This window comes from Papio anubis, chromosome 4 (assembly GCF_008728515.1).
Source record: "Papio anubis isolate 15944 chromosome 4, Panubis1.0, whole genome shotgun sequence".
Lineage (NCBI taxonomy): Eukaryota > Metazoa > Chordata > Mammalia > Primates > Cercopithecidae > Papio > Papio anubis.
In genome coordinates this window covers 93,844,316-93,863,942 of record NC_044979.1, presented here as the reverse complement: position 1 = coordinate 93,863,942, position 19,627 = coordinate 93,844,316, and the positions used below count along the sequence as shown (strand labels likewise).

Here is a 19,627-nt window from a genome sequence, read left to right as displayed (position 1 = left end):
ACATGATTGTATATTTAGAAAACCCCATTGTCTCAGCCCAAAATCTCCTTCAGCTGATAAGCAACTTCAGCAGAGTCTCAGGATACAAAATCAATGTGCAAAAATCACAAACATTCCTATACACCAATAAGAGACAAACAGAGAGCAAATCATGAGGGAACTCTCATTCACAATTGCTACAAAGAGAATAAAATACCTAGGAATCCAACTTACAAGGGATGCGAAGGACCTCTTCAAGGAGAACTGCAAACCACTGCTCAACAAAATAAAAGAGGACACAAACAAATGGAAGAACATTCCATGCTCATGGAGAGGAAGAATCAATATCGTGAAAATGGCCATACTGCCCAAGGTAATTTATAGATTCAATGCCATCCCCATCAAGCTACCAATGACTTTCTTCACAGAATAGGAAAAAAATACTTCAAAGTTCATATGGAATCAAAAAAGAGACAGCATTGCCAAGACAATCCTAAGCCAAAAGAACAAAGCTGGAGGCTAATATCCAGAATCCACCAAGAACTCAAACAAATTTAGAAGAAAAAAACAACCCCACCAAAAAGTGGGCAAAGGATACGAACCGACATTCCTCAAAAGAAGACATTTATGCAGCCAACAGACACATGAAAAAATGTTCATCACTGGTCATCAGAGATATGCAAATCAAAAACCACAATGAAATACGATCTCATACCAGCTAGAATGGCGATCATTAAAAAGTCAGGAAACAACAGATGCTGGAGAGGATGTAGAGAAATAGGAACGCTTTTACACTGTTGGTGGGAGTGTAAACTAGTTCAACCATTGTGGAAGACAGTGTGGCAATCCCTCAAGGCCCCAGAACTAGAAATACCATTTGATCCAGCCATCCCATTACTGGGTATATACCCAAAGGATTATAAATCATGCTACAATAAAGACACATGCACACATATGTTTATTACAGCACTACACAATAGCAAAGACTTGTAACCAACCCAAATGTCCTTCAATAATAGACAGAATTAAGAAAATGTGGCACATATACACCATGGAATACTAAGCAGCCATAAAAAAGGATGAGTTTGTGTCCTTTGCAGGGACATGGATGAGGCTGGAAACCATCATTCTGAGCAAACTATCACAAGGACAGAAAACCAAACACTGCATGTTCTCACTCATAGGTGGGAATTGAACAATGAGATCACTTGGACACAGGGTGGGGAACACCACACCCTGAGGCCTGCTGTGGGGTGGGGGGCAGGGAGAGGGATAGCATTAGGAGGAATACCTAATGTAAATGATGAGTAAATGGGTACAGCACACCAACATGGCACATGTATACCTATGTTACAAACCTGCATGTTGTGCGCATGTACCCTAGAACTTACAAGTATAACAATGAAGAGAAAAAAAAAAAGAACAACATAGGCAACATACAAACACACACACACACATACACAAAAGTCAGGAAACACAGATGCTGGAGACAATGTGGAGAAACAGGAACACTTTTACACTGTTGGTGGGAGTGTAAATTAGTTCAACTACTGTGGAAGACAGTGTGGCAGTTCCTCAAGGATCTAGAACCAGAAATACCATTTGACCCAACAATACCATTACTGGGTATATACCCAAAGGATTATAAATCATTCTACTATAAAGACACATGCACACGTATGTTTATTGCAGCACTGTTCACAATAGCAAAGACTTGGAACCAACCCAAATGCCCATCAATGATAGACTGGATAAAGAAAATGTGGCACATATACACCATGGAATATTATGCAGCTATAAAAAAGGATGAGTTCATGTCCTTTGCAGGCACAAGTATGAAGCTGGAAACCATCAGTCTCAGCAAACTAACAAAGGAACAAAAAACCAACCACCACATGTTCTCACTCATAACTTGAGGTGAACAATGAGAACACATGGACACAGGGAGGGGAACATCACACACCAGGCCTGTCAAGGGGTGGGGGTCTAGGGGAGGGATAGCATTAGGAGAAATACCTAATGTAGGTGATGGGTTGGTGGGTGCAGCAAACCACCATGGCACATGTATACCTATCTAACAAACCTGCACATTCTGCACATGTATCCCAAAATTTAAAGTATAATAAAAGTCAGATTTCTCCAAAAGGTGAAAACTCAGACCAAAAAAAAAAAACTTCCCCAAAGCCCAGAATAGAATAAAACTAGAAAGCTCCTCGATTATGATATTAGTTCTAGAATAGTCCCCACTCCACTCCCAATTCAGTGCTCAGAAGTAGAAGACAGATAATTCAAATTGGATTAAAGGCATAACACAGATCCTTGTTGTACATAAATCAAATCCTCAAGGGAACACAAAGTATTACCATCTTATTCACAAAGTTTCAAGCCTAAAGGAAGAAGTTAGTCCAGATTAGGGCATCCTAATCCTTCCAGTTCTATTATCATATAAAAACAACTTAAAATACTTTCAAGAAATATTACATCTATCCATAAAAAGGGAGTTAACAAAAGATACCATGATCTTAAAAATACTTTATGACAAAACGCTACCTTTGAGGGAGTACCCTGTCACCTGCATGTAGCAAGTTGGTATTACAATGAACATTCTAACAGTCCAAACCAAAAGAGCTTTTAAAATCACTCTAAAACGTTCGTTACTAAAAACCAAGGCAACCTAGGAAAATGTTTTTAAAGAATATTTAATGATATAGGACAATTTTTACACTATTACTATAATCTCAATTTTATTTATATACACAGAAAACAAGATAAAGTATATAAAACTGTGAAAGTAATGGCTCTCTTAAAGAGTGTATTTATGCATTATTTTTATGAAGCAGAGACCAAGTAAAATGAGATGCACATGAAGATCAGTAAGAATCAACTGTTTCCTTACCTCTTCCAAATTATTCTTTTCAACCAATTTCCATCTCAGTCGAGCTTTTAAGCTTTTCAATGTCTTCTTAATGGACAGCAAGTGATCTACACTGGGACTCTTATTTAAATATTCAATAAGCTGCTTTTTAAACTAAGTAAACAAAAGTTATGTATTTTCAAACACATAAGAAAAATATTGAACAGTGATCATTTATTATTTATCTGTTAAGATTCAACTAGTATTTACTGAGTTCAGGTTGAGATACTAAGAAAATCTTTATTTTTCAACAAGATAATTCAATAGATTTCCTTTTATCCATGTTTCTATTTAGAAGAATATCAGTTCCAGCACTCAAAGTAGCAAAGACAAAAGTAGTATTTCAAACTGAGACATACAATAAAACACACATTGTTAGTATGGATGAAAAAGGAATTTCTAGTGAGGATGTAAACTGAAATCATCTTTCCCAAAAGTGGTTTGAAAATATGTATCAAGTTTTAATAATGTCCATTCCTTTTAACTCAGTAATTATAGAATTTAGAAATCTGAGAAATAAAAACAAAACAAAATTATGCACAAACATATGTACAGTGTTATTTATGGTAGAAAAAATTGGAAGTAACCTTAATGTCCAACACACATGAAAGGTTAATGGTTAATGTTGCTGTACATCTACATAGGGATGAGGATTTTGTCAATCAAGATGACAGTATAGAAAAATCATTAATCATATAGAAAAATGTTCATAATATACCATTACATGAAGAAAGTATGCTTGAAATAACTTACAAAACAATGTGATGCATATATATATATGCTCACAAACATATAGATGCACATCCAGTAACTACTCTAAAATTATCTCTTAGGCTAAGGGAATTATAAGCAATGTTTTATTTCTTATCTTTCTGTATATAGCAAATTATCTACAGTAGATGTGTATAGACAAAAAGAAAATGATGTTAATGGTTGTGGTTCTCACAGACATAAGAAAATAAAAGATTTAAAATAATTTAAAAATTTGATATATTTATATCATCAAAAATCACCATTTCCAGTTGATAGTGAATTCTAGTAATAATAGATAATTTACTGACACTGAGTATTAACAAGAGAAAAATTTAAGTGTTAAAAAGTTCAAAGCATCAATTTATAAGATCAATAAGAGAAAGCATAATCAAACCTCAATACTGTCCTTGTACTTAGCTTGTACTGTGGCAATGAGCCTTTCCTCTGAACAAATCTTTTGCAGTACTTGACTATATGTATTTAAAATTATCTCCTTGTCTGCATCACCTTGATCCTAAAGGAAATCACACACATAGAATTATACACAAAGGAATATCCAAAAGAGCTAAAGTCTCCAATAACAATAGATAAACTTCAAAATTATGCCTTTAACGGATTTCTGTAATGATTTCAAAACAGTTCTTAAACACGAATGTTTTCCTAGACAGAAGAAAGACAGATATCAAAGATGTTCATATGGAGGCCAGGCAACATAGTGAGACCTAGTCCCTAAAAAATATTTTTTTAATTAACTGAGCACAGTGGTATTCACCTGTAGTCCTAGCTACAAGGGAGGCTGAGGCAGGGAGATTGAGGAGTTCAAGGCTGCAGTGAGCTAGGATCACATCAATGCACTCCAGCCTGGGCGACAGAGCAAGACACTGTCTCTCTAAAAAAACCAAAGCCATTCATATGGGAAACTTTACCCCATTACACCATTATTCCCAAAGCTGTGTGGAGTAAGGGCATTAATGGAAATCAGGGATACTAATATGCTAAATATAAGAACTATAAACAACATATAGACCTTCAACACCTTACTTTTAGAAATCGCCTGTTAACAACTACTTCTAAAACCAACTCTGACAAAACTATCTAAATCAGGACTATTTAACAATATAAAACTTCTTAATGTATTTTCAATGCCAATATGAATAAAATTATAAAAAGTAAAAAAAAAGAAAAAACAAGAAAATGAGAAGCCTAACCACTGAAACACTGGAAAGCAGCCTGAATAACTGGGAAAGAGTCCCAGTGAGCAATAAATAAAATTACAAAACACCCTTTGGAGTAGCTACACTAATTTTTACCTTGACACAGTAACAAAGAATATACACAATGGTGAAAGAAAGAGGATGACGAATCCATCTTGTGTGTCAACTTTCAGATCTCTCTCAGATTTTAAGTTTTCTCTTCTTATAGTCATTGGGTATGACAGATTCAAGAATCAAATGATTTAGACAGATTGTTCACTCAAATTAAGAGCGGTTTTCTTAGAATTAAACAGATTTTTTATGTGAAATGTCCTATTAAAACAAAAACGTCACCTAAGAATAAAACTTTGCATTGTGTTTGGATTAGAACTTGACATGGTTACTCTTTCAAACAAGCCTATTAGAAGAAAGCTAAGATCAGTCTTAATACCTTCTAACTAGCAAGAAAAACTCTCTTATTGGTTAATACTTTCTAACCATGAAAGGAAACCACACTGCTTCAAAGGCGGCAATAATAAAGAATATCGATACTCACAACCAGAGCTATCTCCAGCTCTTTGCAGACACTTGACTCAGTCTTCTCTAGGATTTCATCAATATTATCAACTGTGTCTTCAGAAATCAGTGGTTCTTCCATAGATAGGTCAAAAACCTCATTTGCAAAAATAAACACATGAAACATCTCATCTAATTCAATCAGCATGCATTATGCCTTAATACCTGAAGCAGAGTATTAAGCTATACCCTGGACAATGTAAAAGAAATAAGAATGCATAAAAAAAAGTGCCTACCCTCATAAAATTTATGCACTGAAAGGAAAAAGGTACATATGCATAGCAAACGTAAGAAAATAAATGGTTAAGAGAGGGAAGAGGACAATCCTCAGGAAAAGTTGAGAAAAAGGAGGAACAAGACTGATACGATTTTTTTGAGGCTAATAAAAGGAGCAATCTGACTAAAAGCTAATAAAGAACCTTGACTGGTAAGGTGGCAAGTTTAAATCTGATACATAGTAGGTAGACGATGTCAGCTCTTGAACAAAGCATGTGATTTTTAAAATATATATTCCCTGGTTTATGCTACAAACACAACAGGGCAGGAGCTTTTATTACCTTTAAGGTTCTTTGGAACCATGCTACCAGACGCTGCAGAGAAGCGTCTGTTTCGCTTCTAACATTGGTGAACTCCTCTCTTTTATCACACTTCCAGTCATAAAATTTTTTAAGTATTTCATCAGAATTTGCTCCTTCTTTGGCTTCTCCATACACTGCTTCTAAAGAGACTGACAAATCCTGCAGAGAGATACACTTCTGTTTATTAAAGTTTATTAACTCATTCAGGATTCAAGCACTGTGTTAGGATCTAAGGCGCAGAAAAGCAGTATGCTGAATCCCCATTCTTGAGAATTTCATAAATACAACTTAGAATCATCAGACAGAGATGAAAACAAAAACCTACTTAGAAGGTGGTTTATTTGGACCATAACAGTAAAGTTTATTAAGTGAATTAGTTACAAATAGAAAGCTTTATATCCTCACGGTTTTTAATTAAGTAGAAATTACCCTATTTTCCTAACTTTTTTGTATAAATTTATTGGGTAAAAGACTAATTTTGTTACATGGATATATTGTGTAGTGGTAGAGTCTGGGCTTTAGTGTATCTATCATCCAAATGTACACTGAACCGATTAACTTCTCAACATCCACCACCCTCTACCCCTACCACCCTTCTGAGTCTCCCTTATCTATCATAAGAATCACTACTGTTTGTCCTGCCATGAAAGTTTCTAAGACCTATTGCTAAAAAAAAAATAAACTACATGCCAAAATATACAAATAATTCTAATTAAGTAAAGACATTAAACATATATATGGACAATCATGCATCATTTAACGACACAAATATCTTCTAAGAAATGCAACGTGAGGCAATTTCATCATTATGCAAACATCATGGAGTGTACTGATGCAAACCTAGATGATACAGTTTACAATACAACCAAACTACATTCTATAGCCTACTGCTCCTAGATACAGCCTGTTACCGTACTGAATAATGTAAGCAACTGTAACAACAATTGCCTATCTAAACATAGAAAAGGTACAGTAAAAATAAGTACTATAATTTTATGGCACCACCACCATATATGCAGTCCATCATTGACCAAACGATGCAGCACCTGACTGCATTTAAAGGTATTTTCTAAATGAATTGGCTGGCTGCGTTTGTTGGGGCAGGTGGGCAAAAAAAAAACTAATAATAATGAAATAAAAGCAAATAAACAAATAAATAACAATAATAAATACATTTTTTTAATGTAATAAAGAATTGGAGGGGGGGCGCCCAAGATGGCCGAATACAAACAGCTCCAGCCTCCAGCTCCCAGAGTGAGCGAAACAGAAGACGGGTGATTTCTGCATTTTCAACTGAGGTACCAGGTTCATCTCACTGGGGCGTGTCGGCACTGGTCAGTGGGTGTAGCCCAATCAGCAAGAGCTGAAGCAGGGCAAGGCACTGCCTCACCTGGGAAGCGCAAGAGGGAAGGGAATTCCTTTTCCTAGCCAAGGGAAACTCAGACACACAACACCTGGAAAATTGGGTAACTCCCACCCTAATACTGTGCTTTACCAAGGGTCTTAGAAAACGGCACACCAGGAGATTATATCCCACATCTGGCCAGGAGGGTCCACGCCCACGGAGCCTCCCTCATTGCTAGCACAGCAGTCTGAGATCTAACTGCAAGGCAGCAGCGAGGCTGAGGGAGGGGCGCCCGCCATTGCTGAGGCTTCAGTAGGTAAACAAAGCCTCTGGGAAGTGCGAATTGGGTGGAGCCCACCACAGCTCAAGGAGGTCTGCCGGCCTCTGTAGACTCTACCTCTGGGGATAGGGCATAGCTAAATAAAAAGCACCAGAAACCTTGGCAGATGTAAATGTCCCTGTCTGACAGCTTTGAAGAGACCAGTGGTTCTCCCAGCACGGAGGTTGAGAACTGAGAATGGACAGACTGCCTGCTCAAGTGGGTCCCTGACTCCTGTGTAGCCTAACTGGGAGACATCCCCCACTACATGCAGACTGACACCTCACACCTCACGCGGCTGGGTACACCTCTGAGACAAAGCTTCCAGAGCAAGAACCAGACAGCAACACTTGCTGTTCAGCAATATTCTATCTTCTGCTCCGCTGCTGATACCCAGGCAAACAGGGTCTGGAGTGGACCTCAAGAAAACTCCAACAGACCTGCAGCTGAGGGTCATGAGGGTTAGAATGAAAACTAACAAACAGAAAGGACACCCACACCAAAACCCCATCAGTACGTCACCAACATCAAAGACCAAAGGCAGATAAAATCACAAAGATGGGGAGAGCAATGCAGAAAAGCTGGAAATTCAAAAAATCAGAGCACATCTCCCCCTCCAAAGGAACACAGCTCCTCACCAGCAATGGAACAAAGTTGAACAGAGAATGACTTTGACGAGTTGAGAGAAGAAGGCTTTAGTCGATCGAACTTCTTAGAGCTAAAGGAGGAACTACATACCCAGTGCAAAGAAACTAAAATCCTTGAAAAAAGAATGGAAGAATGGATAACTAGAATAATCAATGCAGAGAGGTCCATAAACGAACTCATAGAGATGAAAATCATGACACGAGAACTATGTGACAAGTGCACAAGCTTCAGTAACTGACTCAATCAACTGGAAGAAAGAGTATCAGTGATTGAAGATCAAATGAATGAAATCAAGTGAGAAGTTTAGAGAAAAAAGAGTGAAAAGAAATGAACAAAGCCTCCAAGAAATATGGGATTATGTGAAAAGACAAAATTTACATCTGATTGGTGTGCCTGAAAGTGATGGGGAAATTGAAACCAACTTGGAAAACGCTCTGCAGGATATTATCCAGGAGAACTTCCCCAGTGTAGCAAGGCAGGCCAACATTCAAATTCAGGAAATACAGAGAATGCCACAAAGATACTCCTCGAGAAGAGCAACTCCAAGACACATAATTGTCAGATTCACCAAGTTGAAATGAAGGAAAAAATGTTAAGGGCAGACACAGAAAGGTCAGGTTACCCACAAAGGAAAGCCCATCAGACTAACAGTAGATCTCTCGGAAGAAACTCTACAAGCCAGAAGAGAGTGGGGGCCAATATTCAACATTCTTAAAGAAAAGAATTTTCAACCCAGAATTTCATATCCAGCCAAACTAAGTTTCATACGTGAGGAGAAATAAAATCCTTTACAGACAAGCAAATGCTTAGAGATTTTGTCACCACCAGGCCTGCCCTACAAGAGATCCTGAAGGAAGCAATAAACATGGAAAGGAACAACTGGTACCAGCCATTGCAAAAACATGTCAAAATGTAAAGTCCATTGATGCTAGGAAGAAACTGCATCAACTAACGAGCAAAATAACCAGTTAATATCATAATGACAGGATCAAGTTCACACATAACAATATTAACCTTAAATGTACATGGACTACATGGTCCAACTAAAAGACACAGACTGGAAAATTGGATAAAGAGTCAAGACCCATCAGTTTGCTGTATTCAGGAGATCCATCTCACATGCAGAGACACATAGGCTCAAAATAAAGGGATGGAGGAAGATCTACCAAGCTAATGGAAAACAAAAAAAGGCAGGGGTTGCAATCCTAGTCTCTGATAAAACAGACTTTAAACCAACAAAGATCAAAAGAGACAAAGAAGGCCATTACATAATGGTAAAGGGATCAATTCAACAAGAAGAGCTAACTATCCTAAGTATTTATGCACCTAATACAGGAGCACCCAGATTCATAAAGCAAGTCCTTAGAGACTTACAAAGAGACTTAGACTCCCATACAATAATAATGGGAGACTTTAACACCCCACTGTCAACATTAGACAGATCAACGAGACAGAAAGTTAACAAGGATATCCAGGAATTGAACTCAACTCTGCACCAAGTGGACCTAATAGACATCTACAGAACTCTCCACCCCAAATCAACAGAATATACATTCTTCTCAGCACCACACTGCACTTATTCCAAAATTGACCACATAAGTTGGAAGTAAAGCACTCCTCAGCAAATGTACAAGAACAGAAATTATAACAAACTGTCTCTCAGACCACAGTGCCATCAAACTAGAACTCAGGACTAAGAAACTCAATCAAAACCACTCAACTACATGGAAACTGAAAAATCTGCTCCTGAATGACTACTGGGTACATAACGAAATGAAGGCAGAAATAAAGATGTTCTTTGAAACCAATGAGAACAAAGACACAACATACCAGAATCTCTGGGACACATTTAAAGCACTGTGTAGAGGGAAATTTATAGCACTAAATGCCCACAAGAGAAAGCAGGAAAGATCTAAAATTGACACCCTAACATCACAATTAAAAGAACTAGAGAAACAAGAGCAAACACATTCAAAAGCTAGCAGAAGGCAAGAAATAACTAAGATCAGAGCAGAACTGAAGGAGATGGGGACACAAAAAACCTCCAGAAAATCAGTGAATCCAGGAGCTGGTTTTTTGAAAAGATCAACAAAATTGATAGACCACTAGCAAGACTAATAAAGAAGAAAAGAAGGAAGAATCAAATAGACACAATAAAAAATGATAAAACGGATATCACCACCGACCCCACAGAAATACAAACTACCATCAGAGAATACTATAAACACCTCTACACAAATAAACTAGAAAACCTAGAATAAATGGATAAATTCCTGGACACATACACCCTCCTAAGACTAAACCAGGAAGAAGTTGAATCCCTGAATAGACCAATAGCAGGCTCTGAAATTGAGCAATAATTAACAGCCTACCAACCAAAAAAAGGTCCAGGACCAGACGGATTCACAGCCGAACTTGACCAGAGGTACGAGGAAGCTCTGGTACCACTCATTCTGAAACTATTCCAATCAACAGAAAAAGAGGGAATCCTTCCTAATTCATTTTATGAGGCCAACATCATCCTGATACCAAAGCCTGACAGAGACACAACAAAAAAAGAGAATTTTAGACCAATATCCCTGATGAACATTGATGCAAAAATCCTCAATAAAATACTGGCAAACTCAATTCAGCAGCACATCAAAAAGCTTATCCACCATGATCAAGTGGGCTTCATTCCTGTGATGCAAGGCTGGTTCAACATATGCAAATCAATAAAAGTAATCCAGCATATAAACAGAACAAAAGACAAAAACCACATGATTATCTCAATAGATGCAGAAAAAGCCTTTGAAAAAATTCGACAGTCCTTCATGCTAAAAACTCTCAATAAATTCAGTATTGATGGAATGTATCTCAAAATAATAAGAGCTATTTATGACAAGCCCACAGCCAATACCATACTGAATGGGCAAAAACTGGAAGCATTCCCTTTGAAAACTGGCACAAGACAGGGATGCCCTCTCTCACCACTCCTATTCAACATAGTGTTGGAAGTTCTGGCTAGGGCAATCAGGCAAGAGAAAGAAATAAAGGGTATTCAGTTAGGAAAAGAAGTCAAATTGTCCCTGTTTGCAGATGACATGATTGTATATTTAGAAAACCCCATTGTCTCAGCCCAAAATCTCCTTAAGTTAATAAGCAACTTCAGCAAAGTCTCAGGATACAAAATCAATGTGCAAAAATCACAAGCATTCTTATATACCAGTAACAGACAAACAGAGAGCCAAATCATGAATGAACTCCCATTCACAACTGCTTCAAACAGAATAAAATACCCAGGAATCCAACTTACAAGGGATGTAAAGGACCTCTTCAAGGCGAACTACAAACCACTGCTCAGTGAAATAAAAGCAGACACAAACAAATGGAAAAACATACCATGCTCATGGATAGGAAGAATCAGTATCGTGAAAATGGCCATAATGCCCAAGGTAATTTATAGATTCAATGCCTCCCCATCAAGCTACAATGACTTTCTGCACAGAATTGGAAAAAAATACTTTAAAGTTCATATGGAACCAAAAAAAGAGACCGCATTGCCAAGACAATCCTAAGTCAAAAGAACAAAGCTGGAGGCATCATGCTACCTGACTCTAAACTATACTACAAGACTACAGTAACCAAAACAGCATGCTACTGGTACCAAAAGAGAGATACAGACCAATGGAACAGAACAGAGCCCTCAGAAATACCACCACACATCTACAGCCATCTGATCTTGACAAACCTGACAAAAACAAGAAATGGGGAAAGGATTTCCTATTTAATAAATGGTGCTGGGAAAATTGGCTAGCCATAAGTAGAAAGCTGAAACTGGATCCTTTCCTTACTCCTTATACGAAAAGTAATTCAAGATAGATTACAGACTTAAATGTTAGACCTAAAACCATAAAAACCCTAGAAGAAAACCTAGGTAATACCATTCAGGACATAGGCATGGGCAAGGACTTCATGACTAAAACACCAAAAGCAATGGCAACAAAAGTCAAAATTGACAAATGGGATCTAATTAAACTAAAGAGCTTCTGCACAGCAAAAGAAACTACCATCAGAGTGAACAGGCAACCCACAGAATGGGAGAAAATGTTTGCAATCTACTCATCTGACAAAGGGCTAATATCCAGAACCTATAAAGAACTCAATCAAATTTACAAGAATATAACAAACGACCCCATCAAAAAGTGGGCAAAGGATATGAACAGACACTTCTCAAAAGAAGACATTTATACAGCCAACAGACACATGAAAAAATGCTCATCATCACTCGCCATCAGAGAAATGCAAATCAAAACCACGAGATACCATCTCACACCAGTTAGAATGGCAATCATTAAAAAGTCAGGAAACAACAGGTGCTGGAGAGGATGTGGAGAAATAGGAACACTTTTACACTGTTGGTGGGATTGTAAACTAGTTCAACCATTGTGGAAAACAGTGTGGTGATTCCTCAAGAATCTAGAACTAGAAATACCATTTGACCCAGCCATCCCATTACTGGGTATATACCCAAAGGAATATAAATCATGCTGCTATAAAGACACATGCACACGTATATTTATTGCGGCACTGTTCACAATAGCAAAGACTTGGAATCAACCCAAATGTCCATCAGTGACAGACTGGATTAAGAAAATGTGGCACATATATACCACGGAATACTAGGCAGCCACAAAAAAGGATGAGTTCGTGTCTTTTGTAGGGACATGGATGCAGCTGGAAACCATCATTCTCAGCAAACTATCATAAGAACAGAAAACCAGACACCTCATGTTCTCACACATAGGTGGGAATTGAACAATGAGATCACTTGGACACAGGAAGGGGAACATCACACACCAGGGCCTATTGGGGGGAGGGGGGAGGGGGGAGGGGGTGGGATAGCATTAGAAGATATACCTAATGTAAATGACAAGTTAATGGGTGCAGCACACCAACATGGCACATGTACACATATGTAACTAATGGGTGCAGCACACCAACATGGCACATGTACACACATGTAACAAACCTGCACATTGTGCACATGTACCCTAGAACTTAAAGTATAATCAAAAAAGAAAAAAGAAAAAAAAAAAGACAGACCAAATAATTTTTTTTCCGTTTTTTTGTTGTTGTTGTTGTTGTTGAGACGGAGAGTCTCCCTCTGTCACCAGGCTGGAGTGCAGTGTCATTATCTCGGCTCACTGCAACCTCTGTCTCCCAGGCTCAAGTGAATCTCCTGCCTCAGTCTCCCAAGTGGCTGGGACTACAGGTGCACACCACCACGCCCAGCTAGTTTTTGTATTTTTAGTAGAGACAGAGTTTCACCATGTTGGCCAGGATGGTCTCCATCCCTTGACCTCGTGATCCACCCGCCTCAGCCTCCCAAAGTGTTGGTATTACAGGCTTGAGCCACTGCGACCAGGCCAGACCAAATAATTTTTAAAGTATTTTTTCATTTGTATGCTTATTTTTTTCTAGTTTCCTATAATGTCATATCTAGTACTGTTATAATCAGGCTGCCATAAAGAGATGAATTGCTCATGGGCACCTGGGAGTTCAGTGCTTTCTACATATAGGGTTGTCAGGCTTGCTCCAAATATCTGAAAGAATAACCTAGAACGTTGTTTTTGTTTTGCAAAGATATCGTACAGGTGCAATCCTATATTGCATTTCACTAGAATGTGGTATTTATAAAGAAACACTCAAAAAGAATTCTAAGTTTTTTTATTGCTGATATGACAAAAAGTACAATAAACAAAACAAGAAAGAAAAAAAAAAAAAAAAGAATTGGAAAAGACAAGATAGGCACAGCCTGCTAGCTCTCTCCAGAAATCAAACCCTAGAAATTTTACAGAGATTTTTTAAAAAGCTTAAGAGATCTCAGAAGTTTTTAATCACAAAACTCTGAGAAATCTTAGGCAGAGGATGGTTGATGTTTAGCACTGAATTAATAAAGCCCCTACAAGTGAAAGAAGGACTGTGTCAAAGTATAGAACTACCTGTGGGAAAAGAAAACTTTCTTCATAGGCCCTTCTCTCTCCCTCACATCAGGAAGAAAAACAGCAGCACCATCAAGAGCCAACAGGTTTATGCAAGTACAGCACAAGAACACAGATGAGGCAAAAATTGATAACCAATATAGAAGAGCTGGCCAGCCCCTGACCACTCTCTTTCCTTCACTTCTCCCCTGAGTATCTGGCAGCATTTATATCTAAGGGTGGTAGTACCTAGAAAGGAGCAGTAGCTGAGGTAGAGGGAATAGGGGTTTGCTGAGAAGTAAGACCACCCAAGAGAGAAGCAAGGAGGGAGTAGATAATCCCTGATTGCAACATCAGAAGCTCTAGACCCTTAAAAACAACCCCAATATATTCCCTAAACCTATCTGAAGTCTTGAAAGTTGTGGTTCAGGCTTTCACTCTTCCCTAAGCCCTTCATATAACTACACAACAGTGAGGAACTAAGGTAGCTTATAGTTCCAAGGGAATATGAGATCTTGAGGAGCGGTAAGAAGAGGATAAAATGGTGTGAACAAACAAGCACTCTGAAAAGAAGTATAAAAAAACTAAGCCACCTTATAAAAATGAAGCAAAATCAGTGTCAATGGCCCAAATAACAGTAAGAACTCAAAAATAAGCATAATAAATATTCTCAACAAAAGAAAGAACATTGGAAACACAAAGCCAAGTACTTACAAATAATAACCAACTGAAGATATTAAATATAAAAGAAATAATCTTTAACATACAAAACACAACGGATTGGCTAAATGGCAGAAGGGATACAGCTAGAGGATCAATTCATTAGCTACATGGTTAAGCCAAGGATTCCTCCAAAAAGACACCAACAAGATAAAAAGATTTTATTTATTTATTTAGTTTAACCCACCTCCTACATAAGATAAAAAGATTTTAAACAATAGATTAGCCGTTAAAATATGTAGAGAACAGAAACAGAAGCTTAAATATCTATCTAACAGAAGTCTCAGAATAAGAGAAAAATTTAATGGGGGAGGGCAGTATCTTAAAAAATAATTATCAAATATTACCTACAATTAAAGAAATACATAAAACCTCAGACTGAACTGGCTCAGATTCAATCAAAACATAAACATATTCTGATGCAACTTAAGAACAAAGTCAAGAGAAAAATTTAAAACTTCCAGAAGGAAAAAAGATCACAGAAGAACAAAGATTAGACTGATACCAACAATTACGGAAATAAGAAGGCTGGGCACTTTGGCTCATGCCTGTAATCCCAGCACTTTGGGAGGCCAAGGCAGGTGGATCACTCAAGGTCAGAAGTTCGAAACCAGCCCGGCCAACATGGTGAAACCCTGTCTCTATTAAAAATACAAAATTAGCCGTGCACAGTGGCACTCCTGTAGTACTAGCTATTTGGGAGGCTGAGGCATGAGAATTGCGTGAACCCAGGAGCCAGAGGTTGCAGTGAGCTGAGTTGGTACCACTGCACTCCAGCCTGGGTGAAAGAGCAAGATTCTGTCTCAAATAAATACAGAAATAAAATTATAGAAATGAGACAACAGATGATTATTGTCAAAAGTCTAAAGGAAACATGGCCTTTGAACTTGCTATTTTATAGTCAGCTAAACAACTATTTGTATTTGAGATTGAAATGAGGTATCCTAAAACATCAAATAACTTGCAAAACCAAATACGCAAAGATTTCTTTGAAAGCACTCTTAGAGAAAATATTCCAATATACAGAGAAAGCCAAGAGATAAATGACTTATGAAATAAGAACAGAAAAATAATTCTAAAGTCTATTTAACTGAGCTATCACACACAATATCTATAACAGCCTGTGACTAAAGACAATTGTGGTTGGTTCGCTGGTTGGTTTGGGGAAAGAGGCAGAGAAAGAGAGGAAAGACACCAAAGGCAGATAAGAATGTTCTAAAGTATTAGAAGTGTGGCCGGGCATAGTGGCTCATGCTTGTAATCCCAACACTCTGGGAGGCTGAGGTGGGTGGATGACTTGAGGTCAGAAGTTCAAGACCAGCCTGGCCAACATGGTGAAACCCCATCTCTATTAAAAACACAAAAATTAGCCAGGCATGGTGGTACATGCCTGTAATCCTAGCTACTTATGAGGCTGAGGAAGGAGAATCACTTGAACCCAGGAGGCAGAGGTTGCAGTGAACCAAGATTGTGCCACTGCACTCCAGCCTGGGCAACAGAGTGAGACTCCATCTCAAAAAAAAAAAAAAAAAAAAAGTATTAGAGGTGTAAGTTAGAAAAAAAGGAGAGAAGAAGAAACCATGATAAACAGAAATAAGTTCTAATAAAACAGTAATTATAAATACATAAATTAAGTTACCAAAAAAAAGATATACATTGGGTGCTTTCAAAATTAAATCCATTAGTGTGTTATCAAGAGGGCATTTCAAAACGTGAATACAAAAGGTTAAAAATAAAGGGAGAGGCCAGGCTCACATCTGTAATCTTAGCACTTTGGAGGCCAAGGTGGGTAGACTGTCTGAGCTCAGGAGTTCGACACCAACCTGGGCAACACTGTGAAACTCATCTCTACTAAAATACAAAAATTAGCCAGGCATGGTGGTGCGTGCCTGTAATCCCAACTACTTGGGAGGCTGAGGCAGGAGAATTGCTTGAACCCAGGAGGCAGAGGTTGCAGTGAGCCGAGATCAGCCACTGCACTCCAGCCTAGGTGACAGAGCAAGACTCCATCTCAACAAAAATAAAAATAAAATAAAAATAGAAAGAAAAAAAGAAAAGATGTTACAGTGTTAACCACAAAGAAAGGTGGGATAGGAACTTAAAAAGCAAATTAAAACATTTTTATTTTATTTTTAAAAATCTAAGTGAAAAAATAAGATTACATAGTAGCTAAAAAGAAAACATTTTTTTTTTTTTGACTTTTAGTTTAGGTTTGGACGTACATGTGAAGGTTTGTTACATAGGTAAACACGTGTCATGAGGGGATACACATTTTTAAATACATTACAATCATGCATACCTTAACGCCCAACAATGTGGCACTGAAATACTTTGAACAAGAACCAAAAGAACAACAGGGACAAATAGGGACAAACCTATCTACTTCAGATATATGTAACAAAAATATCTCAAAGACTGATATACTGAACCAACCAAAACCTAAGCAAGTTTTAGATATATCTAAAACTCTACACCAAGAAAACTGAGAATATAATTTCTTTTTGAACTTAAGAAGGCCATCACAAAAAATCAACCATGTATTGTATGCCACAAAAGAAGTCTAAATAAAATGCTGAGGAAATCAGAAATCATGAACTTTAATTTATTTGACCTTCATTATAGAAATATCTTTCTTGGATACTTGAAAAATATAAACTATTTCTCAGCAAAATAAAGAGAAGTTCAAAGAATATTTTGGTGACCTGAGGGAATACTAGAAGTGGAGACAAGCCAGATAAGGCAAAAAGTCTTCTATCATTGAACTTTAGAAAAGAGGTTTAAAGATGATCTTAATTACAGACCCTTAACCTACATTTACTAACCGTGAGAAGAAATAAACCTTTACAGGTTAAAGTAGAAGTTGCATTGTGGAAAGGTAAATTCTTACTATATTACTGCCCTTTTATATGCAAGGCTTACTTCAACCTTCTGGGAGAACTTATACTATTTATGCAATTCCATTTAAGAAAATGTTTCAAACCAGGGCTCCAGTGGTTCTTAAGCCATGTGAAGCATCATCAAAACTACATCTTCATCCAGCAGGACAGAAAGAAACAATGCCCAGATGTCCCTGAATATCTTCTTCTCCAAATTTCTAGCAAGCTTATTCCCTGCAGTCCACAACAAGATCGATATTAGCTACTGGTCAGCTTAGAACTAGAGTAACTGACCAAAGCAGTAAAAATTCAAAGATACATAAAAGGTAAGAGGACTAGAAGAGAAAAGATTAAAGAGTTATTGTTTTCAAATGTTTTCATTTGAAATGAAAACATTTGGAAACACAGAAAGCACAGACTATCAACAGACAAATGAGAACTAAAAGAGAGGTCAGCAGAGTTGCCAGCGAAACATCATTATGTAAAAATCAACAGTGTTCTTCTATTCAATCAAAAATAGGAAATGAAAAGATAATATTCATAAAAGCAATCAAAAGCATAAATAAATAAAAGTTAAATTAAGAAAAAAGCATGAGGACTTATAGAGAAAATTTTTAAACAATATTAAAGGACAAAATAAGTTCTGAATAAGTAGAGAGAAATACTATTATTAGGTGAAATGACTTAACATTGTCATGTTCATTCAACCCAAATTAAAGTCATTGCTGAGCTGGCAAGACAGGGCTGAAGACAAGATTGCACCATATCATACAGCTACATGTACTACAGTACTCTAGCCTCTGATCACATCAGGGAGAAACTTCCCTGGTCATGGAGCCTAAAAACCCTATAGTTTAAGGATCAGAGTTGATCCCTTCTCCCCCTAACACGTGGTCCTACTACATTTTCTGCTAGAATGCAATGGATGACAGGGACCCACATACCTGCTACTGCTCCCGTCTCCATTAATTTCCCCAGTGAATACAGATGTAGCAGGCCTGGAGTCCCTAGCCATTTTACCTTGTTTGCAAGATAGATATACATATATACGTAGCCACAAAATATATTAATATAAACTTTTAATCCCATTAAAAAGAAATTAGAATTCAGAAAACAGGAAAAATGTTTACAACCATCACAGAACAATCTAAAATCTAAGGTAAATGCTAATTTCACTTCTTAAATAAACTTGCAATTTAACTATATTTAATATATCTTTAATTCCAACCTGCAATGTTTTTAAGCGTTTATTAAGAGATGACTCATCAACTTCCAGAATAAAATCTTCTACTGACATGTACAGCTTCTGCTGCATTTCATTTCTTTGGGCAATCAAAATATTCCCTTCATTCTGGAGGAAGAAAAAAAGAATAACCATCATTAATACATCGGGTCTTTTCTGCATATGACCTATTTGAATAAAAGTGATCTCCAAAATTTAACTTTATATTCTCCAAACATAGTAGCATTTAGGACAGTTCTCTCCTTAGAGCAACAAAATGACCAAAAAAAAAAAAAAAAAAAAAAACTTTCTTTCTCTTAATTAAAAATAAAACATTTAAGTTCTACAACTCTGATCTGCTCATTTTTATTTTTCCCATTATTTCTACAACAATGAAATTTTTGGGGTTTTTTTAGAGAAAATTATGTAAGTTCCTACTAACTATATATGGCCTCTTTCCTATTCCCATCCCACTCTCAACTCCTTCAGCTACTCATCCTTCAAGATACACTTAAACACCAGAATAAACCTTCCAATTTGT

The 19,627-nt window shown here is 37.2% G+C and overlaps 1 protein-coding gene across 9 annotated transcripts in view; it reads right to left on the bottom strand.

Annotated features, from left to right (window-relative positions):
- Nucleotides 1–19,627, bottom strand: part of STK31 (serine/threonine kinase 31) — a 141,435-nt gene that overhangs the window by 56,454 nt on the left and 65,354 nt on the right. For all 9 annotated transcript variants that reach the window (XM_031665322.1, XM_009203228.4, XM_009203223.4 and 6 more), the window contains 5 exons: nt 19,093–19,215; nt 5,973–6,152; nt 5,396–5,512; nt 4,041–4,160; nt 2,876–3,007 (listed from right to left, as the gene is read on the bottom strand). In XM_031665322.1, the coding sequence (XP_031521182.1) occupies nt 2,876–3,007; nt 4,041–4,160; nt 5,396–5,512; nt 5,973–6,152; nt 19,093–19,215 (672 nt within the window). The remainder of the gene's footprint in view (nt 1–2,875; nt 3,008–4,040; nt 4,161–5,395; nt 5,513–5,972; nt 6,153–19,092; nt 19,216–19,627) is intronic.